Source organism: Mustela nivalis (genome assembly GCF_964662115.1).
Source record: "Mustela nivalis genome assembly, chromosome: 16".
NCBI lineage: Eukaryota > Metazoa > Chordata > Mammalia > Carnivora > Mustelidae > Mustela > Mustela nivalis.
Window position 1 is genome coordinate 63658324 of NC_139035.1, and position 17827 is coordinate 63676150.

A 17827-nucleotide genomic window follows, 5' to 3' on the forward strand; every position below is an offset into this window, starting at 1 on the left:
GCGACGACAAGCAGTGGGATGATGCAAAGAAATGCACGGTGAGGCCCAGATGGACCGTGCAGAGGCTGAGCCCAAGCCCAGGCTTAGTGGCCATGAGGGTTAAGGAGGGTGAGTGTCCGTGGGGCTGAGGAATGGGTCACCCCGATGGCCTTCCTGTCTTCCCATCGGGCTGGTGGTAACTCATGCCTCATAAATCACTTTCATGTGTATTATTCTAACCAGAAGCTCTTCACTCACTGAGTAGGGTTCTGACCGGCATCACATTTTTCCCAGAAAGGGATTGAGTGGCCATGTCTGTGACGTAGTGTGTGTGGGAGAGGAGGAAAGAGAGAGTTAATGCCCCAGAGAGAAGGGACAGGCATCACAGCCCTCCATCCCAGGCAAGGCCCAATCCCTTTCTGGAATGTTCTCCCCCATACCAGCCTTCCCATAGCTGGGCTCTAGACGCTGCCTCATATCCTGAACCCAGAGGTCCAACAAGTTGCTGCTAGGGTTGAGGGACTTCATGCCTCCCTGCGAGAGCCACAGTGAATGCCGCCTCCCCAGTCGGCCTACCCCTTGCCTTCTTGGGCCAGTGCTGGTGTGTGGGTGTGTGATCAGGAGGAGAAGCAGGAGAACAGGAAGGAAGCAGGCACTGAGGCCGTCCAAGTATCTGGTCTTAAAGGGGAAAAGAGGGCACAATGGTGAGCTGAAGAGAGACCAGTCAGGGAGTGCGCGGGGTGCCGTGAGCGGCCTGTCTCTGGGGAAGTTCATGCAGAGTTTGGACAACCATTCTACGGGGTGGTGAGTGTTGTGCGTGTGTTTGGGGTGGGGAGGTTGACAATAACCGTGAGCCGAGCCGATTTCTCTAAGCTCTTTCTGCCCCTCACATTCTCTGCCTCTGCGGGTAGAGCAGAGGAAATCTGGGCATTTGCTCAACCTCTATTTTTCGTGGTGGGGGTGGGAAAGCCAGGTTTTGGGATGAGCTACTCATGTGCACCACCACTCCATCCCTAACTCCACTTCCTTAATCTCCATGTAGTATCACAGTAGTGTGTCTTCTGAAATACCAGATTGATGGCAAGTGACAAGTACCAGTGTCTCATTGGTCAGAGCTTAGAAGGAAAGAAGCGGGGAAGAGAGTGAAATTTAATGAATTCATATTTTGTTGGCTAAGAGAATGCTTCTGAACCAACTGAATACTTTCCCCATTGACTGTTGCTAGCAGGGAAGCCAAAATCATTGGCAACAAGACTTAACCAGCAGACAGTTGAGGGAAACCACCAGTTCTAAAAATCTTCAGAGAAAGGCTGGGGGAACAGGGTGAGGGGTCGAGGAGGGGGCTGGGAGCAACAATACTGAACAATTTCCCCAGAAAGGACCTTATATAGGGACAGGTGTAGAGTACTTAGGTAGCCTTAGGAAGGAAAGGGCGGGAGGGGGGACATTTAAGTCATCCCTCAAAGTCTTTGGGAAACCAACAGTAGACCTTAGAAACCCAGTAATACACGAGTCCACACACAGTCACACACTTGGACATACGCCCATCCAACTTCACAAACATACACCAGCACATTCTCTTGATAAGGTAATAAGTGTTAAGAAGCTGAAAATATGATGGGGCACGTGGGTGGCTCAGAGGGTTAAGCCTCTCCCCTAAGCCTCGCCTCAGGTCATGGTCTCAGGGTCCTCGGGTCAAGCCCCACATCAGGCTCTCTGCTTAGTGGGGAGCCTGCTTCCCCCTCACTCTCTGTCTGTCTCTCTGCCTACTTGTGATCTCTCTGCCAAATAAATAAATAAAATCTTTTTTTTTAATTTTTATTTATTTATTTGACAGAGAGAGAGAGATCACAAGCAGGCAGAGAGGCAGGCAGAGAGAGAGAGAGAGGAGGAAGCAGGCTCCCTAGCCGAGCAGAGAGCCCGATGTGGAACTCGATCCCAGGACCCTGAGATCACAACCTGAGCCGAAGGCAGCGACTCAACCCACTGAGCCACCCAGGCCCCCAAATAAATAAAACCTTTTTTAAAAATGCTGAAAATATGAGAATGTTGGCCTGAAAATGGGTCAGAGGAAAACACGTTAATTGACCTAGTTTCCCAAGGAGAATTGACTGTTTACCGTATTTGTTCAGTTATAAAGCCATTGGGTCATACACTGGAATCAAATCCTCCTCTCACAGTGTTGGAAAAGGACATGGATTTTTGGAGTCAGACTTAGTCTAAGCTTTGTTACTTACCCGTGATGATATGATCTTAAGTTACTTGATCTCTGTGAGCCTTGGCTCTTTATCTGTAAAATGGGTGTTACTACTACCTACCTTATGGAGAGGTTGTCAGAACATAAGAATACAGTGGCGTAAATGCTTGGCTCCGTGTATGGCTTCTAGTAAGTGTCAGTATGTGCTGATTCTCTTCCCCTCAAATCTCTTCTTTTGCCAGGCACCCCCCTTCTACTCCTGCATTAGCATAAGAAAATAATTCTACCAAGGGAGAATCTAGGTCCCATCTAAGATGGGCTGTCTTGTCACATTTGTGCTAAAAGGTCTTGGTTACGTTCAGGGGATGATAAAAGGGAAGACGTAGTTCCTGTCCTCAAAGTTCACCATCTGGTGGCTGAGACCAGTGTGACAGATGCCATGATAGATGAGGGGTGCGTAGCCCAGAATATGGGGTCACAGAAGGATTCTTGGAGGAGGTGTCTGCCTCCCCTTCTAGAAGTGAGTTGTAAGACTGGGGGGCCCCCAAGGAGAGCAGGATGGTGATAGAGGAAGAAAGAGTTTCTGCTTGCTAAGCCAGCTCCAGGGTTCTTCTCTGTTATGCAAAACCCAAGACACATGAAGTGCCTGGACTTGAAGCTGGGGGATAATACAGTAAGGAGCCAAGTAGGGTTGGAAGGGAGAGTCTTGGGGAGAAGCCACCATCTTAATGGACAATGCTGAATGGGAGAGAGGATTTTAAAGACATTGGGCTGTGTATTCAATGGGCTCCTGCTCCATACTCCCTTCTCCCAACCTCCAATGTTTCCTTGAGAAACTAAATAGAGATTTAAATTATTCTGCATCAGTTTTGAGTACTAGACTGGGTGTCTTCTATTGCACTGCGTGTTGTGACGGCGCCATTAGGGGCACCAGGATTTATTCAGAACAGAAAGATAGGATGTTGGGGTAAAAACCAGCACATTAGAATTTAAGCTTTTGGAGATGGAGCAGTTCTAGGTGATGACTAAGTCCCGGGAGTGGCCAGGGTGAGTGGAGGGGGCATGCGAGTTCTTGGAAACAGGAAGCTTACAGATGAATGCAGGGGAATTGGAGCATGTGGCAGTTGGAGAGCTGGGGTAGAAGATGAAGGTCAGGGGGCATCTGGGGGGCTCAGTCAATTAAACGTCTGACTTTTTTTTTTAAGATTTTATTTGTTTATTTGACAGAGAGAGAGAGACAGCGAGAGAGGGAACACAAGCAGGGGGAGTGGGAGAGGGAGAAGCAGGCTCCCCACTGAGCAGGGAGTCCAATGCGGGTCTCGATCCCAGTACCTTGGGATCATGACCTGAGCTGAAGGCAGTTGCTTAAGGAGTGAGACATCCAGGCACCCCTAAATGTCTGACTCTTGATTTTGGCTCAGATCATGATCTTAGGGTCGTGCGATCCAGGCTTGAGTCAGGTTCCACGCTCCTGCTTGGGATTCTCTCTCTCCCGCTCCCTCTGCCTGACCCTCATACTCTCTATAAACAAACAAACAGGGACGCCTGGGTGGCTCAGTTGGTTAAGCAGCTGCCTTCGGCTCAGGTCATGATCCCAGCGTCCTGGGATCGAGTCCTGCATCGGGCTCCTTGCTTGGCAGGGAGCCTGCTTCTCCCTCTGCCTCTGCTTGCCATTCTGTCTGCCTGTGCTTGCTCTCTCGCCCTCTCTCTCTCTGATAAATAAATAAAAATTCTAAAAAAAAAAACCAAACAAACAAATAAGATCTTTAAGGAAAAAAAAAAAGGATGATGATGACAGTCAGTTTACGAGAACTGAACACCATGGAGGAACAAGAGTTCTTCGGGGAGAGCCATGTTTTCATTTTTTTTTTAATGATGTATTTCTTTATTTTAGAGACAGAAAGAGTGGGGAGAGGGGCAGAGGGGGAGGGAGAGGGAAAGAATCTCACGTAGTCTCCCTGTTGAGCTCAGAGCCAGACACATGGGGCTCAACGCCACCACCCGAGATCATAACCTGAGCCAAAGTTCAGAGTCAGACTCAGACTCTGAGCCGACGGAGCCACCCAGGTGCTCCTCCATTTTCTATGTTTGTTTTCACTACTACCCAGTGAGCTCCTTAAAATAACAGGCTTTTTTTTTTTTTTTTAACTTGGCTCCCACTTTCTCCTCAAAATTCAGATGTACAGAATTCAGATATACGTCCTCAAAATTCAGGTGCCTGGGTGGCTCAGTTTGTTAAGCGACTGCCCTCAGCTCAGGTTATGATCCCAGAGTCATGGGATCGAGTCCCACATTGGGCTCCAGCTCCGTGGGGACTCTGCTTCTCCCTCTGACCTTCTCCCCTTTCATGCTCTCTCTCACTCTCTCTTTCTCTCTCAAATAAATAAATAAAATCTTTTTAAAAATTCAGATATACTGAATATCTAACTTCTGCTGGCACTGTCTCATAGTCCTAATTATCACAAACCTCCCTTAAGATGGGGTTTGTTTTACAGATGAAACCCAGAAAATGTATTGTTCAACATCACACAGCCAGTGGGGTTCAGTGCTGATTATACTGAAATGCAGTTTTGTCTCATTTTGGGCCTCCACTGGTATCTCGAGCTCATCAAGTCCAAAGATTAACTTGTCATCTCTACTGTTTCACCCAAATGTGCGTCTTCCAAGTTTTGTTTCATACTGAAAGGAGCCGCCATCCACCCACTGGCTCACACTAGGAATCGGGGAATCCTCTGACTCCCTGAGTAGGCATAGCTGCTCAGTCGCCAAGCTCTACTGGCCTTGTAAAGTCCTCAAAGACGTCACCTTTTCCCTCTAGTCCCACTGATAATGCCTTTTTTTTTTTTTAAGATTTTATTTATTTGAGAGGGAGAAAGTGAGCTCAAGCAGAGGGAGTGGGGGAAGCAGGTTCCCTGCTGAGCAAGGAGCCCCACTGGGGCTGGATCCCAGGATCCCAGGATCATGGCCAGAGCCTAAGGCAGAAGCTTAACCCACTGAGCAACCCAGGTGCCTGTGTCCCGCAGTTGATATTGCCTTCCTTTGCATGAGCTCTGTCTCTCTCCTGGATTTCTGTGGTGACCTCCGAAATGGAGTCCCGGCGTCCAGTCTTGACCACTCCAGTGGAAGCTCCATGTTTCCACCAGAGTGAACTTCCTAAAGTTCTGACAGTAGTGCTCTCTGTTTCAAGCACTTTCTTGCCTTCCTCTTCCCTCAGGATAAAACCCACTCTTTTTATGTAGTTTATGGAACCTTTTACTGCCTCGCACCTGTTCACCTGTCCTGTCTCCTGGCTCACCAGGCCCTTCACTGGACCGGCTAGGCTTACTGATCCATTTTAATTTCCCAAACTCCCTCCCTTCTTCTCCTTTTCAGACTTTTGCACTTAAGGTTTCTTGTATCCAGAACACTAGCCATCTATTAAAATACAATGTTCTGGGGCCCCGGGGTGACTCCATCATTTAAGCATCTGCTTTCAACCCAAGGTCATGATTCCAGAGTCCTGGCATCAAGCCCCTCATCAAGCTCCTTGCTCAGTGGAAAGGCTGCTTCTCCCTCTCCCTCTGCCCCTACCCGCTGCTCGTGCTCTCTCTGTCTCAAATAAATAAATAAAATCTTTAAAAATATATAAAACAGGGGCACCTGGGTGGCTCAGTGGGTTAAGCCTCTGCCTTCGGCTTAGGTCATGATCTCAGGGTCCTGGGATGGAGCCCCACATCGGGTTCTCTGCTTAGCAGGGAGCCTGCTTCCTCCTCTCTCTCTGCCTGCCTCTCTGCCTATTTGTGATCTGTCAAATAAATAAATAAAATGTTTATATATGTATATATATATATATATATATATATGTATAAAATAGAATGTTCAGAAAAGGGTGAAATTATGATTCTCCCACTGCTGAAGAGATAATTATTCTGACACTTGTTCAAGAGGTAAGGAAGACTTTTTTTTAGTACTACTGTGCGTAGACTATCCCAACCGGAGAGAGGTTGAATTTGACTCTGAATACAGTCAGGACGTGGGAATATGTATGGCCAATGAGAGGAATGAGAGGGTCAGTAGATGGAAAATTACCTCAAGGATGAGGAGATTCTGGCTAACCTGACGTAGCTGGATTCTTGCTGAAAGCGGCTAGTGGTCCAGGGATGAGGCTTATTCAAAAAGAAGCCTTAGCAGAGCCTGTCTAAAGTTTGGCCAAGGGGCATCTGGGTGGCTCAGTGGGTTAAAACCTCTGCCATCGGCTCAGGTCCGGTCATGATCCAGGTCCTGGGATCGAGCCCCGAATTGGGCTCTCTGCTCAGCATGACTCTGAGATCATAACCTGATCATAACGTTCTCCTTCTGCCTGCTTCTTCCTCTGCTTGTGCTCTCTCTCTGACAAATAAATAAATAAAATCTTTAACAACAACAACGAAAAATAAAGTTTGGCCAAGAACAGAATTTTTATCAATACCCAGATAAAAATGAACATGTAACTCGTGCAGGAACTGACAGATATGTGTTCTAAAGAAAAGATTCACAGCAGCTGTACTCTCAGTTTCAAAGAGGAAAAACACACTTTATTGATATTATAAAAATCTAATAGAAATCGAAAAAAAAAAAAAGAGAGGAAAATCTGAGTATAGATGAAGACAACCATAAGCAGTAAAGGAGTAAGACAGACTTATCTCAAACCGGGTACTTAAGACATCCAACCTCCTGGTGAGGGTGGGGAGGGCGTGGCCCGTGGCGTCGGCCAGGCTGGAGTGCTGATGGAGAGGCCCCTCAGCTGGGACTCCCCGTAAGGGTCGTATTTGTAGGGCAAATGATGGGGTCTGAAATTAAGCATTTGTTTGCCTACGTGCAGTTTGGAGGGAGCTGCATTCCTGTGTTATCATGTCTTCACATATTCAAGGAGCCTGGGCTAGGTGTGTTTGCCTCCCCTCCCGGATTCCTTGGGGGACGGAGGGGGGGCAGCCCAGCCTGGAGATGGAGGGAATGTAAGGCAAATTTATAGCTCTTGTCGTCCAGACCAGAAGGGCCAGTTCTGAGCTGGAGGCCCACTAATGTCAATTAACCAGGCTCCTTGGGTCACTTATGTCTCGCAAACAACATTCCTTAGCGTGCCTGCAAACTTGCGGGTGGGGTGGCGGGTTTTGCAGGACAAATCCCAGAAACCTCTGTCTGTTCAATGCAATCCGATACGTAGTTTAAAAGAAATCTGAGGAACACATATTTACGGATCAGGGATGCAGAATTGAGCATGAACATGGAGGCAAAAACTGTTTTATGTTTTGTTTTACTTTGTTTATTCCACAATGTAGGGAGCAATTGAGCATTGAACCTCAATCCGTCCAGATCTGCATGTGGATCAGTTCCTTACAGAGTTGCAGAACCGCTCTCTGGGAAACAGAACCTCTTAAGGCAGATGGATGTGCTATAGAACAAGTCCTTCTGGTTCCCCATTAACCATCACTTCTGGGAAGTCTCTCTCAAGTGTCTACGTGTGAATGAGCTGCAATTTCTGGGCAATCATATTTATTTTACTATATTGTTTATATCTCTCCCTTTTGGAAGAACACGCTGTGAGTTATCCTAAGTTTCCTGGGTGTGAACATCTGCTTCTAAGAAACACAACGTGCTAAGGCAATAGTGGAAGCCACGGGATACACATATTGCAAACTAACGGAGCGTCCATTTTACTGTAATGTCAGGGAAAACACAATTTTACATTAAAGCAGACGCCGCCCTTCCCTCCTCCCTCAGTGCATCATTTTTTATTAACTAACTAATCGTTTCTATCAAGGCCTGCGGGACATCATGGGGATACAATAATGCGCCAGAGCAGTCGAAACAATGTACCCTGAGCAAGAAACAATTCTGATACACCGAACACTCCGGGAACCGGCTGGCCTGCGGTGACAGGTTTTGCGACGCGCCAGAAACTATATCGCACTGGCCTCTGGGCCAGGCCGGGCCCTGAGAGAGTCCTGATTTGAGCTGCTGTCCTCCCAGTCTGAGGGGTGGGAAAGAGCATCCCGTCAGGAGCGGAGAGCGCCCGCGCCGGCTTCCCCCGCGGCCCAGCTCCACCCTGCCGCGCTCCCGCCTCCCCCAGCTCCCCCGCGCCCCGCCCGCCCGGGAGGCTCCACCCAGGCCCCGCCCCGTGACGCGAGGCCCCGCCCCGTGACGCGAGGCCCCGCCCAGCGGCGCCCGCTTCCAAGATGGCGGTGACGATGCCTGCCAGGCTGTCGGGGTGGCGGTGACGACGGGAAGCAGAAGAGCAGGTATGTGGGCTGGGGATGATGGGGTGAGAGGCCCGGGAGAAAGGTTGGGGCGACGGGGAGGATGAGAAGTTCCGGGGGAAGTCTGGAGACCAGCTGGAGCAGGGAGGGGGTCCCAGGTGGAAATATGGACAGAGGCCGGTGGGCTCACATTGCAAATGCAAGAGGAGGCTGGGGTGGGCGGTTGGGGTGGGCGGTTGGGGTCCTCTGAAAGAACTGGGCTGTGACCCTCTGCAGAGTGCTGACCACGCCCCTTAGGTGAGCCAGCCCAGGTACCCCCGACGGGCTCTGCCCGGCCCTCCCACTCCCTCTCACTTTTAGCGGTAACCCTCCTCCCTACGCCCCGCTAGGACTGGGATAGGATAGAAAAGGTGGAGGACGCCACCCCCATCCTACTCCCGGTCGCGCTCCGGGGCTGTTTGCTTGCAGCTCCCAGGTGATCGAGCGCCCTGCACCTGCGGGGCTGGCTCCTCGGCACGTGAAGAACGGAAAGGAACCCGTTTCCTAGTCTGCCCTGGGTTCTCCTGAGGCCGTTCCACAATCCTGTCGTGACTGCCTTACCCCTTGGCAAAAATAATGTCTCCATTAGCAGTCCCGTCCCCACTCCCCAAACAGGTTGGTCCTGTCAGGGTGGGGAATGGTTAAGTACACATAAACCTGACACTCAAGGGCAGCTGGGGGAGAGGCCAGGGACCTAGCATCTCTGGGTCCTCCCCTTTTCTTTCCAACCACTTTCCTTCACTTCCCCTGCTTGGGAAACCAGTTTCACCCTGATCTTGATCTCTGCCCCTCTGGGTGGGTGGTTATCCTTGACCACTTCTGTTCCAGCTAGTCCCAGGATCACTGTTGGAGTGCTGGATGGAGACTTGCTCTGTCCTCTGTGACATTTCCAATTTAGATAATGCCTCACATCTCTGCCCCCCCGGGACCCCCTGAAGTCCCCATGATCCCGAAGAAGACAGCTTGAACCTAGGTGAGTCCACCCCGCACCCCCCTCTAAAATTGGGAGAGAGGTTCTCCAGAGATTCCTTTGAAAAGGCCCTGAATGATGTAAGCATCCTTGGGGGTGGGGACCGAGAGTAGTTGGCCTGAGTGGTTCAGGGAGGAGGTGGAGGAGAGTGAGACTTGGGCTGGAAATGACAGGTGGTAGGTAGGGCTGCTGGTGGTTACATTCTGTTTCTTTTCCACGCATGACTGTACACCTGTGTGCTCCCTTCTGTGACTTCGATCTTTGCGTCTTTTCCTCTTTAACTCTTGGCACCACCTTGGTTCTTAACTGATGATCTCTGCTGGCTTGCTCTTCACCTGCCTGCCCCCAGAGTTCTCCTCTCTCCTTCCATAGACCTGAGCCCAGGATGTTGCGGAGGCTGCTGGAGCGGCCCTGCACACTGGCCCTGCTGGTGGGCTCCCAGCTGGCTGTCATGATGTACCTGTCACTGGGGGGCTTCCGAAGCCTCAGTGCCCTATTTGGCCGAGAGCAGGGGCCGACATTTGACTATTCTCATCCCCATGATGTCTACAGTAACCTCAGTCACCTGCCTGGGGCCCCTGTTGCCCCAGGGGCCCCTCCAGCTCCTCAAGGTCTACCCTACTGTCCAGAACGATCTCCTCTTTTAGGTGAGTGCAGAGGGAGGGAGAACGAAAGGGAAGGCCAGGGTGTGGGGACAGGGCTAGGGCGCAGGCGTGGGGCTTAGGACCCGGGTTAAGGTCACCAGAGGTGGGCAGAGGCTGAGATAAGCAGCCTCTAGATTTGGAGTTTAGATTGGGCTCCTGGGTTGAGTCACAGCTTTTCACTGCCCGGCCGTTCCTATGCTCTTCCTGCCTTGGGCCAGGGATTGCTTCCTTTGTAGATGGGCCGCGGTTTTGTTAGTTGGAAGTCCTGTGTTCTCGACCTTCTAACCTAGTGAGGCTGGAGTTATGGAACCCTAAAATAAGGCAGGCTAAGTGAAGAACCCGCACCTTTCAGACTTTGCAAAGCTGTCCCAATGATGGGAAACTCACGGTGTATGTGATCTCAGTGTAAGCTGTTGGGAGAGCAGAGCCCGAGAACCAGACCACTGGGGCCAGCGGCGTTCCCAGGCCCTGGAGGTCCCTCTTTCCAACCGTTAACCTGGCCCTTCCCTCCCAACAGTGGGTCCTGTGTCCGTGTCCTTTAGCCCGGTGCCATCACTGGCAGAGATCGCGGAGAGGAACCCCCGGGTGGAACCGGGGGGCCGCTACCGCCCCGCGGGGTGTGAGCCCCGCTCCCGCACGGCCATCATCGTGCCGCACCGGGCCCGGGAGCACCACCTGCGCCTGCTGCTCTACCACCTGCACCCCTTCCTGCAGCGCCAGCAGCTCGCTTACGGCATCTACGTCATCCACCAGGTACCCCAGCCCCCCACCCCCGCTTTCTGGTAAGGACTCTGTGAGGAAATGCCAGTCCGCTCTTAGATGGTGGGTCCCCGCGATCATTTTAAGAGGGTGAGACTGTTGAATGTGGGGAAGCACCTGGTCCTCGTCTGCCGGCTTGTCGGCCCCCGAGTCCTCCTTCCTCTGCTCGGGGTACTCGGACTGTCCTGTACTCTCTGGGATTTTTCCTTGGTTGACTTGGGAATTGGACAGAGTTGGATTAAAATCAGTTCTGCCATTTGTCCCGTATGTGACCTTGAACAAGATTCTTAGACTCCCCTAGAGTCTAAGAATGAAAACCTATAGACCCCTGTTTCCCATGGCTGTGGTTGTTAGGTTTAAGTGCTAAACAGCCGCGCATGAGTAAACAGGCCATCCCGGTGCTCTGAAACGATTCGTGGGAGGAAGAATGACAGTTTGGCAGTTTGGCTTTCTCGTCACTGCCCTTCCCCTTTTCCCCCCTTCATATTCCCCTCCTCTCACTTGGGTACTTCTGCCCCCCTCCTCCATGCTGCTACCTAGAGACGTAGTCTGGTTCTTCTCCGTTACCTTCCAGGCTGGAAATGGAACATTTAACAGGGCCAAGCTGCTAAACGTTGGGGTGCGGGAAGCCCTACGTGATGAGGAGTGGGACTGCCTGTTCTTGCACGACGTGGACCTCCTGCCCGAGAACGACCACAATCTGTATGTGTGTGACCCCCGGGGACCCCGGCATGTTGCTGTTGCCATGAACAAGTTTGGATACAGGTAGAGGGCACGAGAGGGTGCTGGGAAGTAGGGACACCCACCCTCCATTGGAAGGAGGAGAGTTAAGGGGTTGTGGGGTCGGGATGTCTCCCCAAAAGACTCATGGAACCCAAGGATCTTTCTCTCCCTAGCCTCCCGTACCCCCAGTACTTTGGAGGAGTCTCGGCGCTCACTCCTGACCAATACCTGAAGATGAATGGCTTCCCCAATGAATACTGGGGCTGGGGTGGTGAGGATGACGACATTGCTACCAGGTCAGACTTCCTGCCACTGCTTCTCACCCCCATGGGGGCCTGCATCCCTGTCCCCCGAGACCACCCCTGGCGCTCGCGCTTTCACACCAGCCTTTAGCTCCTTGGTCCTATTCCTCTCCCTTAGCTTTTCCTCTCTGCCCAGGTCAGGCTTTATCGTGCTGTTCCCCACTCTGTCACCCTTCCATCTCCTAGATCTGGTGAGTTCTGTTTCTGGGAGAGAGGAGAAGTTCAATGGGCTGTAGTATCATGAGATTCCAGAGCTGGAAAGGGGCCTAGAGACAAGTCAGTCCTGCCTTCTGCTAACGTAACTCCAGACCACTTCCTATGGGGCCGGGGAGGTGGGGCTCTGCTCCATATCACCCAGAATCACTTTTTGGTTTTAAGTCTGTGCCATTGGCACGATGCCAGCTCATTTTTAGCATGTGAAACATTTTGACCTTCAGCCTCAGCTGACCCAGTTTCCTATCAGTGGAGTGAGAATTTGGGCTTGCTCTGTTGGACCCATGGCCTCCCCTCCCCCCTCGTGTCCTCCGGGATGACCTCTCTGAATTCTTGCCCTCTGTATGTGTGGAAAGGGCCCAGCGACTCCTAAATGGATGTGTTCTTTAAGCACGTGCCCAGGCCATCTCAGTTCTGCTTCTGTGTGTCAGAGGTGGGGTCCTGATGACTTGGTTCTGTTCTTTTCCTAACACTGAGGCCCGTGGTGCGGGGTGAGAAGTCGAGGCAGGGCAGCCGCTGTTCTAGGTGGGAATTGCTGAGCTTGGGGGTGTAACTCCTGGGCTAGTCCTGTCCTTTCCAACAAATGCCAGGGCGGTTTCTCGGAGCCACTGAGATAACAAGGCAGGCGGTACAGACCTACCTGCCAGGTGTTAAGAGGCCCCAAGGCGCCCAGACTTACTTGGCTGCATCCCGCCTTTACATTCTCCTGCCTTTCCTTCTGTTTGACTTTCTCTCTTCCAGTGTGTGGCCCTTTCCTTGCCTAGCTAGTGCTAGTTGTTGTACAGAACCCTGCTGCCGCCTCCTTGCTGGGCGGAGCAAACAGGTAGAGCTGCTTGCCTCCGTGCAGGGTCCTCCAAGGTGCCCCCACTTTCCCCGCAGGGTGCGCCTGGCTGGGATGAAGATCTCTCGCCCCCCCACGTCCGTGGGGCACTACAAGATGGTGAAGCATCGTGGTGATAAGGGCAACGAGGAGAACCCGCACAGGTAGGGGGGACAGCCTGGTTGCTGCTGCGGCTGCTCAGGGAGCTGCATTCCCAGGGAAGGCGCTGCATCCTGATGCTCCCTAGGTCCCTGGCTGTTTCTTTCTGGGCCTTAGTTCTCCAACCTCTGACCCTCAGATTTGACCTCCTGGTCCGTACCCAGAATTCCTGGACACAAGATGGGATGAACTCGCTGACATACCGATTGCTGGCTCGAGAGCTGGGTCCACTCTATACCAACATCACAGCAGACATTGGAACTGACCCTCGGGGTCCCCGGACTCCCTCTGGTCCCCGTTACCCGCCTGGTTCCTCCCAGGCCTTCCGTCAAGAGATGCTGCAGCGCCGGCCCCCAGCCAGGCCCGGCCCTCCACCTACTGCCAACCACACAGCCCCCAACGGTTCACACTGACTCGTCCTGCCTGCCCACCTCAATCATGAAACCGAATCAGACGGGTTGTACTCTCCCCACCCTCAGGTCCTCACTGCTCTTAGAGGGATGGGGGGGACGCAACCCCAGGGCTGTGCTGGACGCCGGGGCCTCTCCTCACTGCTGGACTGGAGCTGGGCTCCTTCAGACCTGGGGGTCCCTCTTTCTAGGGTCACCTGCCAGGGCTTATGACTGTGAATCCTTGGTGTCATGATTTTATGTGATGACTCCTGAGAGTCGCTGGCCCCTGGGTAAGAGCAGGGCTGGACCCCAAGTCCCTTCCTCTTCCACGGAGAGAAGAGTGATCTGGCTTTTCCCGGGACCTCTGTGAATATTTATTCTATTTATGGTTCCGAGGAAGTATGTTTGGTGAAGGAAGCCCCTCCCTGGGTACTTTCTGCCAGTGCTCGAGTAGCTTCCTCTTCTGGACCTGGCTCAGGGGGCTGGGATTTTGATATATTTTCTAATAAAGGACTTTGTCTTGCCTCTGCTCCTCCTTGCTGCCTCCCAGGCACCTCGTGCCTCCCCTTGCGACCTGCTCCTTCCCCTGCCACCATATGCCCAGAGGTGACGGAACAACCAGATCCAGCCAAGCTCCAGCAACTTTTATTTTCGTGGGTAAAGAGGTGCCGCCAGCATGGCCAGGAGGAGGGGGGGATCAGCTGTTAGGTTCTGAGCCCAGGGCCCGGGCTGCTGCCTGGCGTCCGCTCTCTATACAGTCATTGACAGCAACCCCGTCATAGGAGGCTCCAGCCAGAGTCAGGGGCAGCCTCTGAGAAGCCAGGAACTGGGTCGCTGCCTCTGGAAGGAAAAGATGACGGGACTGTTAGCACTGGGGGTCTGGTTTCCTTGCCCTCCTCAGCACAGCTGCTTTCCCAACTCACCCAGTTTTTGCCAGTGGCCTAGTGTATACTGGGGGATGCAGTTCTGGGGAGAGAAGAGAGGATACAGGGAAATTTTTGTTGCTGATGGCCAAGCTTGAGGAGATAGCAACAGATACACCGTCCCTGCCTTCAGTGGGAGCTGAGTGGCACTTCCTCGCTTACCTTGTGCAGGTGGACCAAGCAGTGACTCGGGGGCTCCTTCAGTCCTAACTGGGCGGCAGCTGCCTGCTGTGCCTGCTGCTGGAACAGCTCCTGAGATAAGACGGAGCCCCTGGCTTCCAGTGTCTGTAACCAGGACCCTCCCAGCATCACCTAGGGAGAGAATGTGGCACTGACCAGCCTGGCCTTACCTACTGGGCCCAGAGGAGCCCTCTGGAAACTCCTGCTAAGCAAATCTGCCACTGCTCACAGTCACTCGGAGGCCTGGGGGGCTCCCATCCTGCTCAGGAAAAGCAATGGAGTCATACACGATTCCCAAGACGCCTGGGTCTTCGCAGGATGGCACCAAATGTCCAAATCCCTGGAGGAAGGAAGAGACCCGGTCAGGAAGGAAGGTGCCCAGTGGCCCCACACGGCGGCTCTCGCTGGTCTGTGCCACGCGTACCTGCACAGGTAGACGAGCTCCTCGGTACTGGAGGTTCACCACAGCCACGGACACGGCAGTGATGGCACGCAGGGCACGGGCCAGAGGTGCGGCCTGGGCAGGGAGCAGCCCGCTGAGCACTAGGGGAGAGCAGCCAGAGGCCTGTTTCAGGAGGCGCGCCCGGCGGGCTCACCGACGCTCCCTGCGATCAGACGCTCACAGAGACGACCAGGTCGGGCACGGCGTGGTCCTGGTGGCCCAGGAAGCTACACTTAGCCACATTCTGGCTGGGGACGGGGGCGATCCCATTACCTGAAGCCGGAACAGCGCTAATCACGTGGTCTGCCTCCAGACTGCCGTCCCCTAGGGACACCTGACAGGATGAAAAACGTGTGTGAGACGCAGACATAATGGGAATTTCTTCTCAGATTCCCAGGCACCAAACTGGCAGGAGAGACTAAGTGCGCTCCAGGATGAAGTCAGCCCAGAGCCCGCACTGCTGTCACTCTAGGCAGTGGGCCACACAGAAGCCAGTGTGGCCCCTGAGATGTGCAGGGGAGCTGGGCTGTCCCTTCCCCTGTCTAAGCCGCTCTCCAACAGCACTCCTCCCCAGGCTTGGATCAAACAGGTCTTGGAGAAATGCCCACTAATAAGGCCTAAGACCCTAGGATAGCCCATGTTCATACAGGATCTAAGGCAAGAAAACAATGAGCAAGTCCTAACAACCCTGGCCATTTAGGCAAAGATGGAGACTTAAACACACACATTACACACCGGGGGGCTCTCCTACCTTCCAGCGCCCTTCTGCCTGGAGGCTGAGCCCACAGACAGGCTGGCCTTTGAGAACAGTGACGCCCCTACTAGTCAGGTGGGTGTTAAGGGCCTGGGGCAACGTCTCCAGCCCTCCCCGCAGTGACCACTGGCTCCAGCGCTCTGCTCGAGCCTGGCGAATGAGTGCCGAGTCTGGCTGGGGGCTCCGCCCTGCAGAGCAGGAGGGAAAGAAGGATCATTAAAACAGCATCCCTGGCCTCCAGTCCCTTACTCCGGTGGTCCTTAATATCGTCACCCCTTAAACCAACCCCCACTCACCTGCCCCCAGCAGCAGCCCCAGTAAAACGGAACGATGGGTTTGCTCAGCTTGGAAGAGACTGGGAAAGCAGGACCTGATGCTGAGCTCCCGGCTGTTGCCGGCAAACACTCCTCGGCAGAGACTGTCCATGGCTAGAGACGCCACCTTGAGGACGAGACTGGGATTGAGAGGCCAAGGAAGAGAAGCCACAGAGAGGACCTCCCACTGTCCCTGCAAAGTAGGGACTGGAGGTGGGACAGGACTGGGGGCGAGGAGGGGAGCAGTCCCACTATAACGGAAAACCAGGAGGGAAGTGGAGGCATTCACTCTCAGCGCTGAGTTCTGGGGACTACTGGGTGTGAAGAGAAGGAGAGAATATTCCCAAATGACACAGAAAGGTCCCTAGGTGGAAGGTCTGAGTAGGGGGCTCTGCTGCTGTTTAGCAGGAAAGGGATTTGGGGGCCTCTGGTCCGTGTTACCTCGGGTCCAAGGCGGCGCTGGGCAAAACTGTGCACAGTCTCATCAGGGTCTTTGCCCCTGGGCGTGGTCAACTCCTTCAGCCCAGCCCAAAACAGAGGTTTGGAGAAGGGAGGTGAAGGGCGGAAGAGCCCCCTGCACTGAGGAAGGCACAGTCATTTCCGTTCGTGTGGCTCCTCTTGCTGGGAGGGCTGACAGACTGGGAGGTGGGGAAGTGGAAGGGGTGAGAGGATGCGACCAAGGTCGAGGGGCAGCAAGGAGGTGACAGCGTTACCTGAGGCCAGAGGGCAGCGCATGCAGGGCACCACCTACATACAGGAACCTGTTCTGGGCAGCTGGGTGGTCTCCCCGGACAGGCAACACTTCTGAGTCCAAGCCAAGCTCAGAAACCTGCTCTCCATACACCCTCAGGAAGAGGAGAAACTAAGGAAGGGACTGGCCCACCAGCACTTCCTCCCAAGTCTGTCCTCTGGTGACGGCCCCTCTGCACGCCCTCCTGGGCATTCCATCGTCCTCTCACCAGGAGCAGGGTCCGGGCTCCCACGGCTCCCGCAGGCCGAATTCCTCGAGGTCCCAGTTCAAAGACGGCATCACCTGGCCCTCGGACCGAGCGGATCCAGCCTCCCAGACGCTCGCTGCCCTCCACCAGGACCACCTGCGGACGGGAGGGGGGAGACACGCCGCAAGGCCTATAGCCGCGGGGTGAAGGGTACGCAAGGGAAGACGTGGCGCCCTCCCTTCAGCCGGAAACGGGAAAAGAGTAGTAAAGGGGGTCCCTCTGGAGCGATGGGGCACTCACCTTGGGGGGACAGGGGGCCCGGCTCAGGTGGTAACTGGCGGCCAAGCCGCTGATGCCACCGCCTAGCACGACCACGGTCCGGCCCATTGGGAAGCCTAGGGGAGAGCGGCGATCGGACAGGTTGACCGGGGGGCACTCTGCTCTGCAGAAGCCCCCGCGCAGGTCCCACGTTCCACCCCTGCCACTCACCGCCTCGGGGGCAGCTACGGCGGAGCCGGCGGACGAGAAGGGGCCACTGAGGTCCCGCCCAGGGCCCAGGACTCACCCACGAGAGGCAAAGGCAACCGGAGAAAGAGGCCTCCGGGCCCTCGGCAGGCGCTCGCCGGGGAGGCGGATAAGGGCACCGCCCACGCTATCTGCGGGCGCAGGGCTCGGGGTGCCACGGGCCCCCCGCCCCCGGCCCGCCGGTCGGAGGCCGCCGCTCCGCCAGCCCCCTTCGGACCCTCGAACTTGGCGTCCGCTCCGCCCCGCGGTCCCCGAGATCCCCCGCCTCCGGATTGGTGGTCCCCAGGAGTCCCCGGATCGCGCCAGCCAATGAAAGCACAGAGCTGGCGGCGGCTCCGC

At 54.1% G+C, this 17827-nt stretch overlaps 2 protein-coding genes across 16 annotated transcripts; one reads left to right on the top strand and one right to left on the bottom strand.

The window, feature by feature from the left end:
• The first annotated feature begins 8332 nt into the window (after positions 1 to 8332).
• Positions 8333 to 13941, top strand: B4GALT3 (beta-1,4-galactosyltransferase 3). 8 transcript variants are annotated; one of them, XM_082704253.1, is made up of 9 exons: positions 8333 to 8433; positions 8860 to 9045; positions 9259 to 9403; positions 9750 to 10047; positions 10562 to 10797; positions 11378 to 11568; positions 11700 to 11822; positions 12921 to 13025; positions 13160 to 13941. In XM_082704253.1, the coding sequence occupies exons 4-9, from the start codon at positions 9786 to 9788 to the stop codon at positions 13431 to 13433; spliced, it is 1191 nt and encodes a 396-aa protein (XP_082560379.1). In that variant the 5' UTR covers positions 8333 to 8433; positions 8860 to 9045; positions 9259 to 9403; positions 9750 to 9785; the 3' UTR covers positions 13434 to 13941. The 8 variants fall into 8 exon arrangements, with proteins under 8 accessions (XP_082560379.1, XP_082560375.1, XP_082560380.1 ...); XM_082704249.1 differs by having other exon boundaries at positions 9773 to 10047; XM_082704254.1 differs by having other exon boundaries at positions 9329 to 9403; positions 9773 to 10047.
• A 100-nt stretch (positions 13942 to 14041) lies between these two features.
• PPOX (protoporphyrinogen oxidase) lies at positions 14042 to 17756 on the bottom strand. Of its 8 annotated transcripts, none has more exons than XM_082704241.1 (13): positions 17529 to 17756; positions 17264 to 17358; positions 16985 to 17119; positions 16739 to 16854; positions 16467 to 16599; positions 16008 to 16152; positions 15709 to 15899; positions 15231 to 15291; positions 14940 to 15058; positions 14745 to 14855; positions 14498 to 14647; positions 14336 to 14378; positions 14042 to 14252 (listed from the first exon to the last, which is right to left on the bottom strand). In XM_082704241.1, exons 2-13 carry the CDS (start codon positions 17348 to 17350, stop codon positions 14110 to 14112), a joined length of 1434 nt encoding a protein of 477 aa, XP_082560367.1. In that variant the 5' UTR covers positions 17351 to 17358; positions 17529 to 17756; the 3' UTR covers positions 14042 to 14109. The 8 variants fall into 8 exon arrangements, with proteins under 8 accessions (XP_082560367.1, XP_082560366.1, XP_082560369.1 ...); XM_082704240.1 differs by having other exon boundaries at positions 16739 to 16887; XM_082704243.1 differs by having other exon boundaries at positions 16739 to 16870; positions 17529 to 17751.
• Positions 17757 to 17827: the final 71 nt, after the last annotated feature.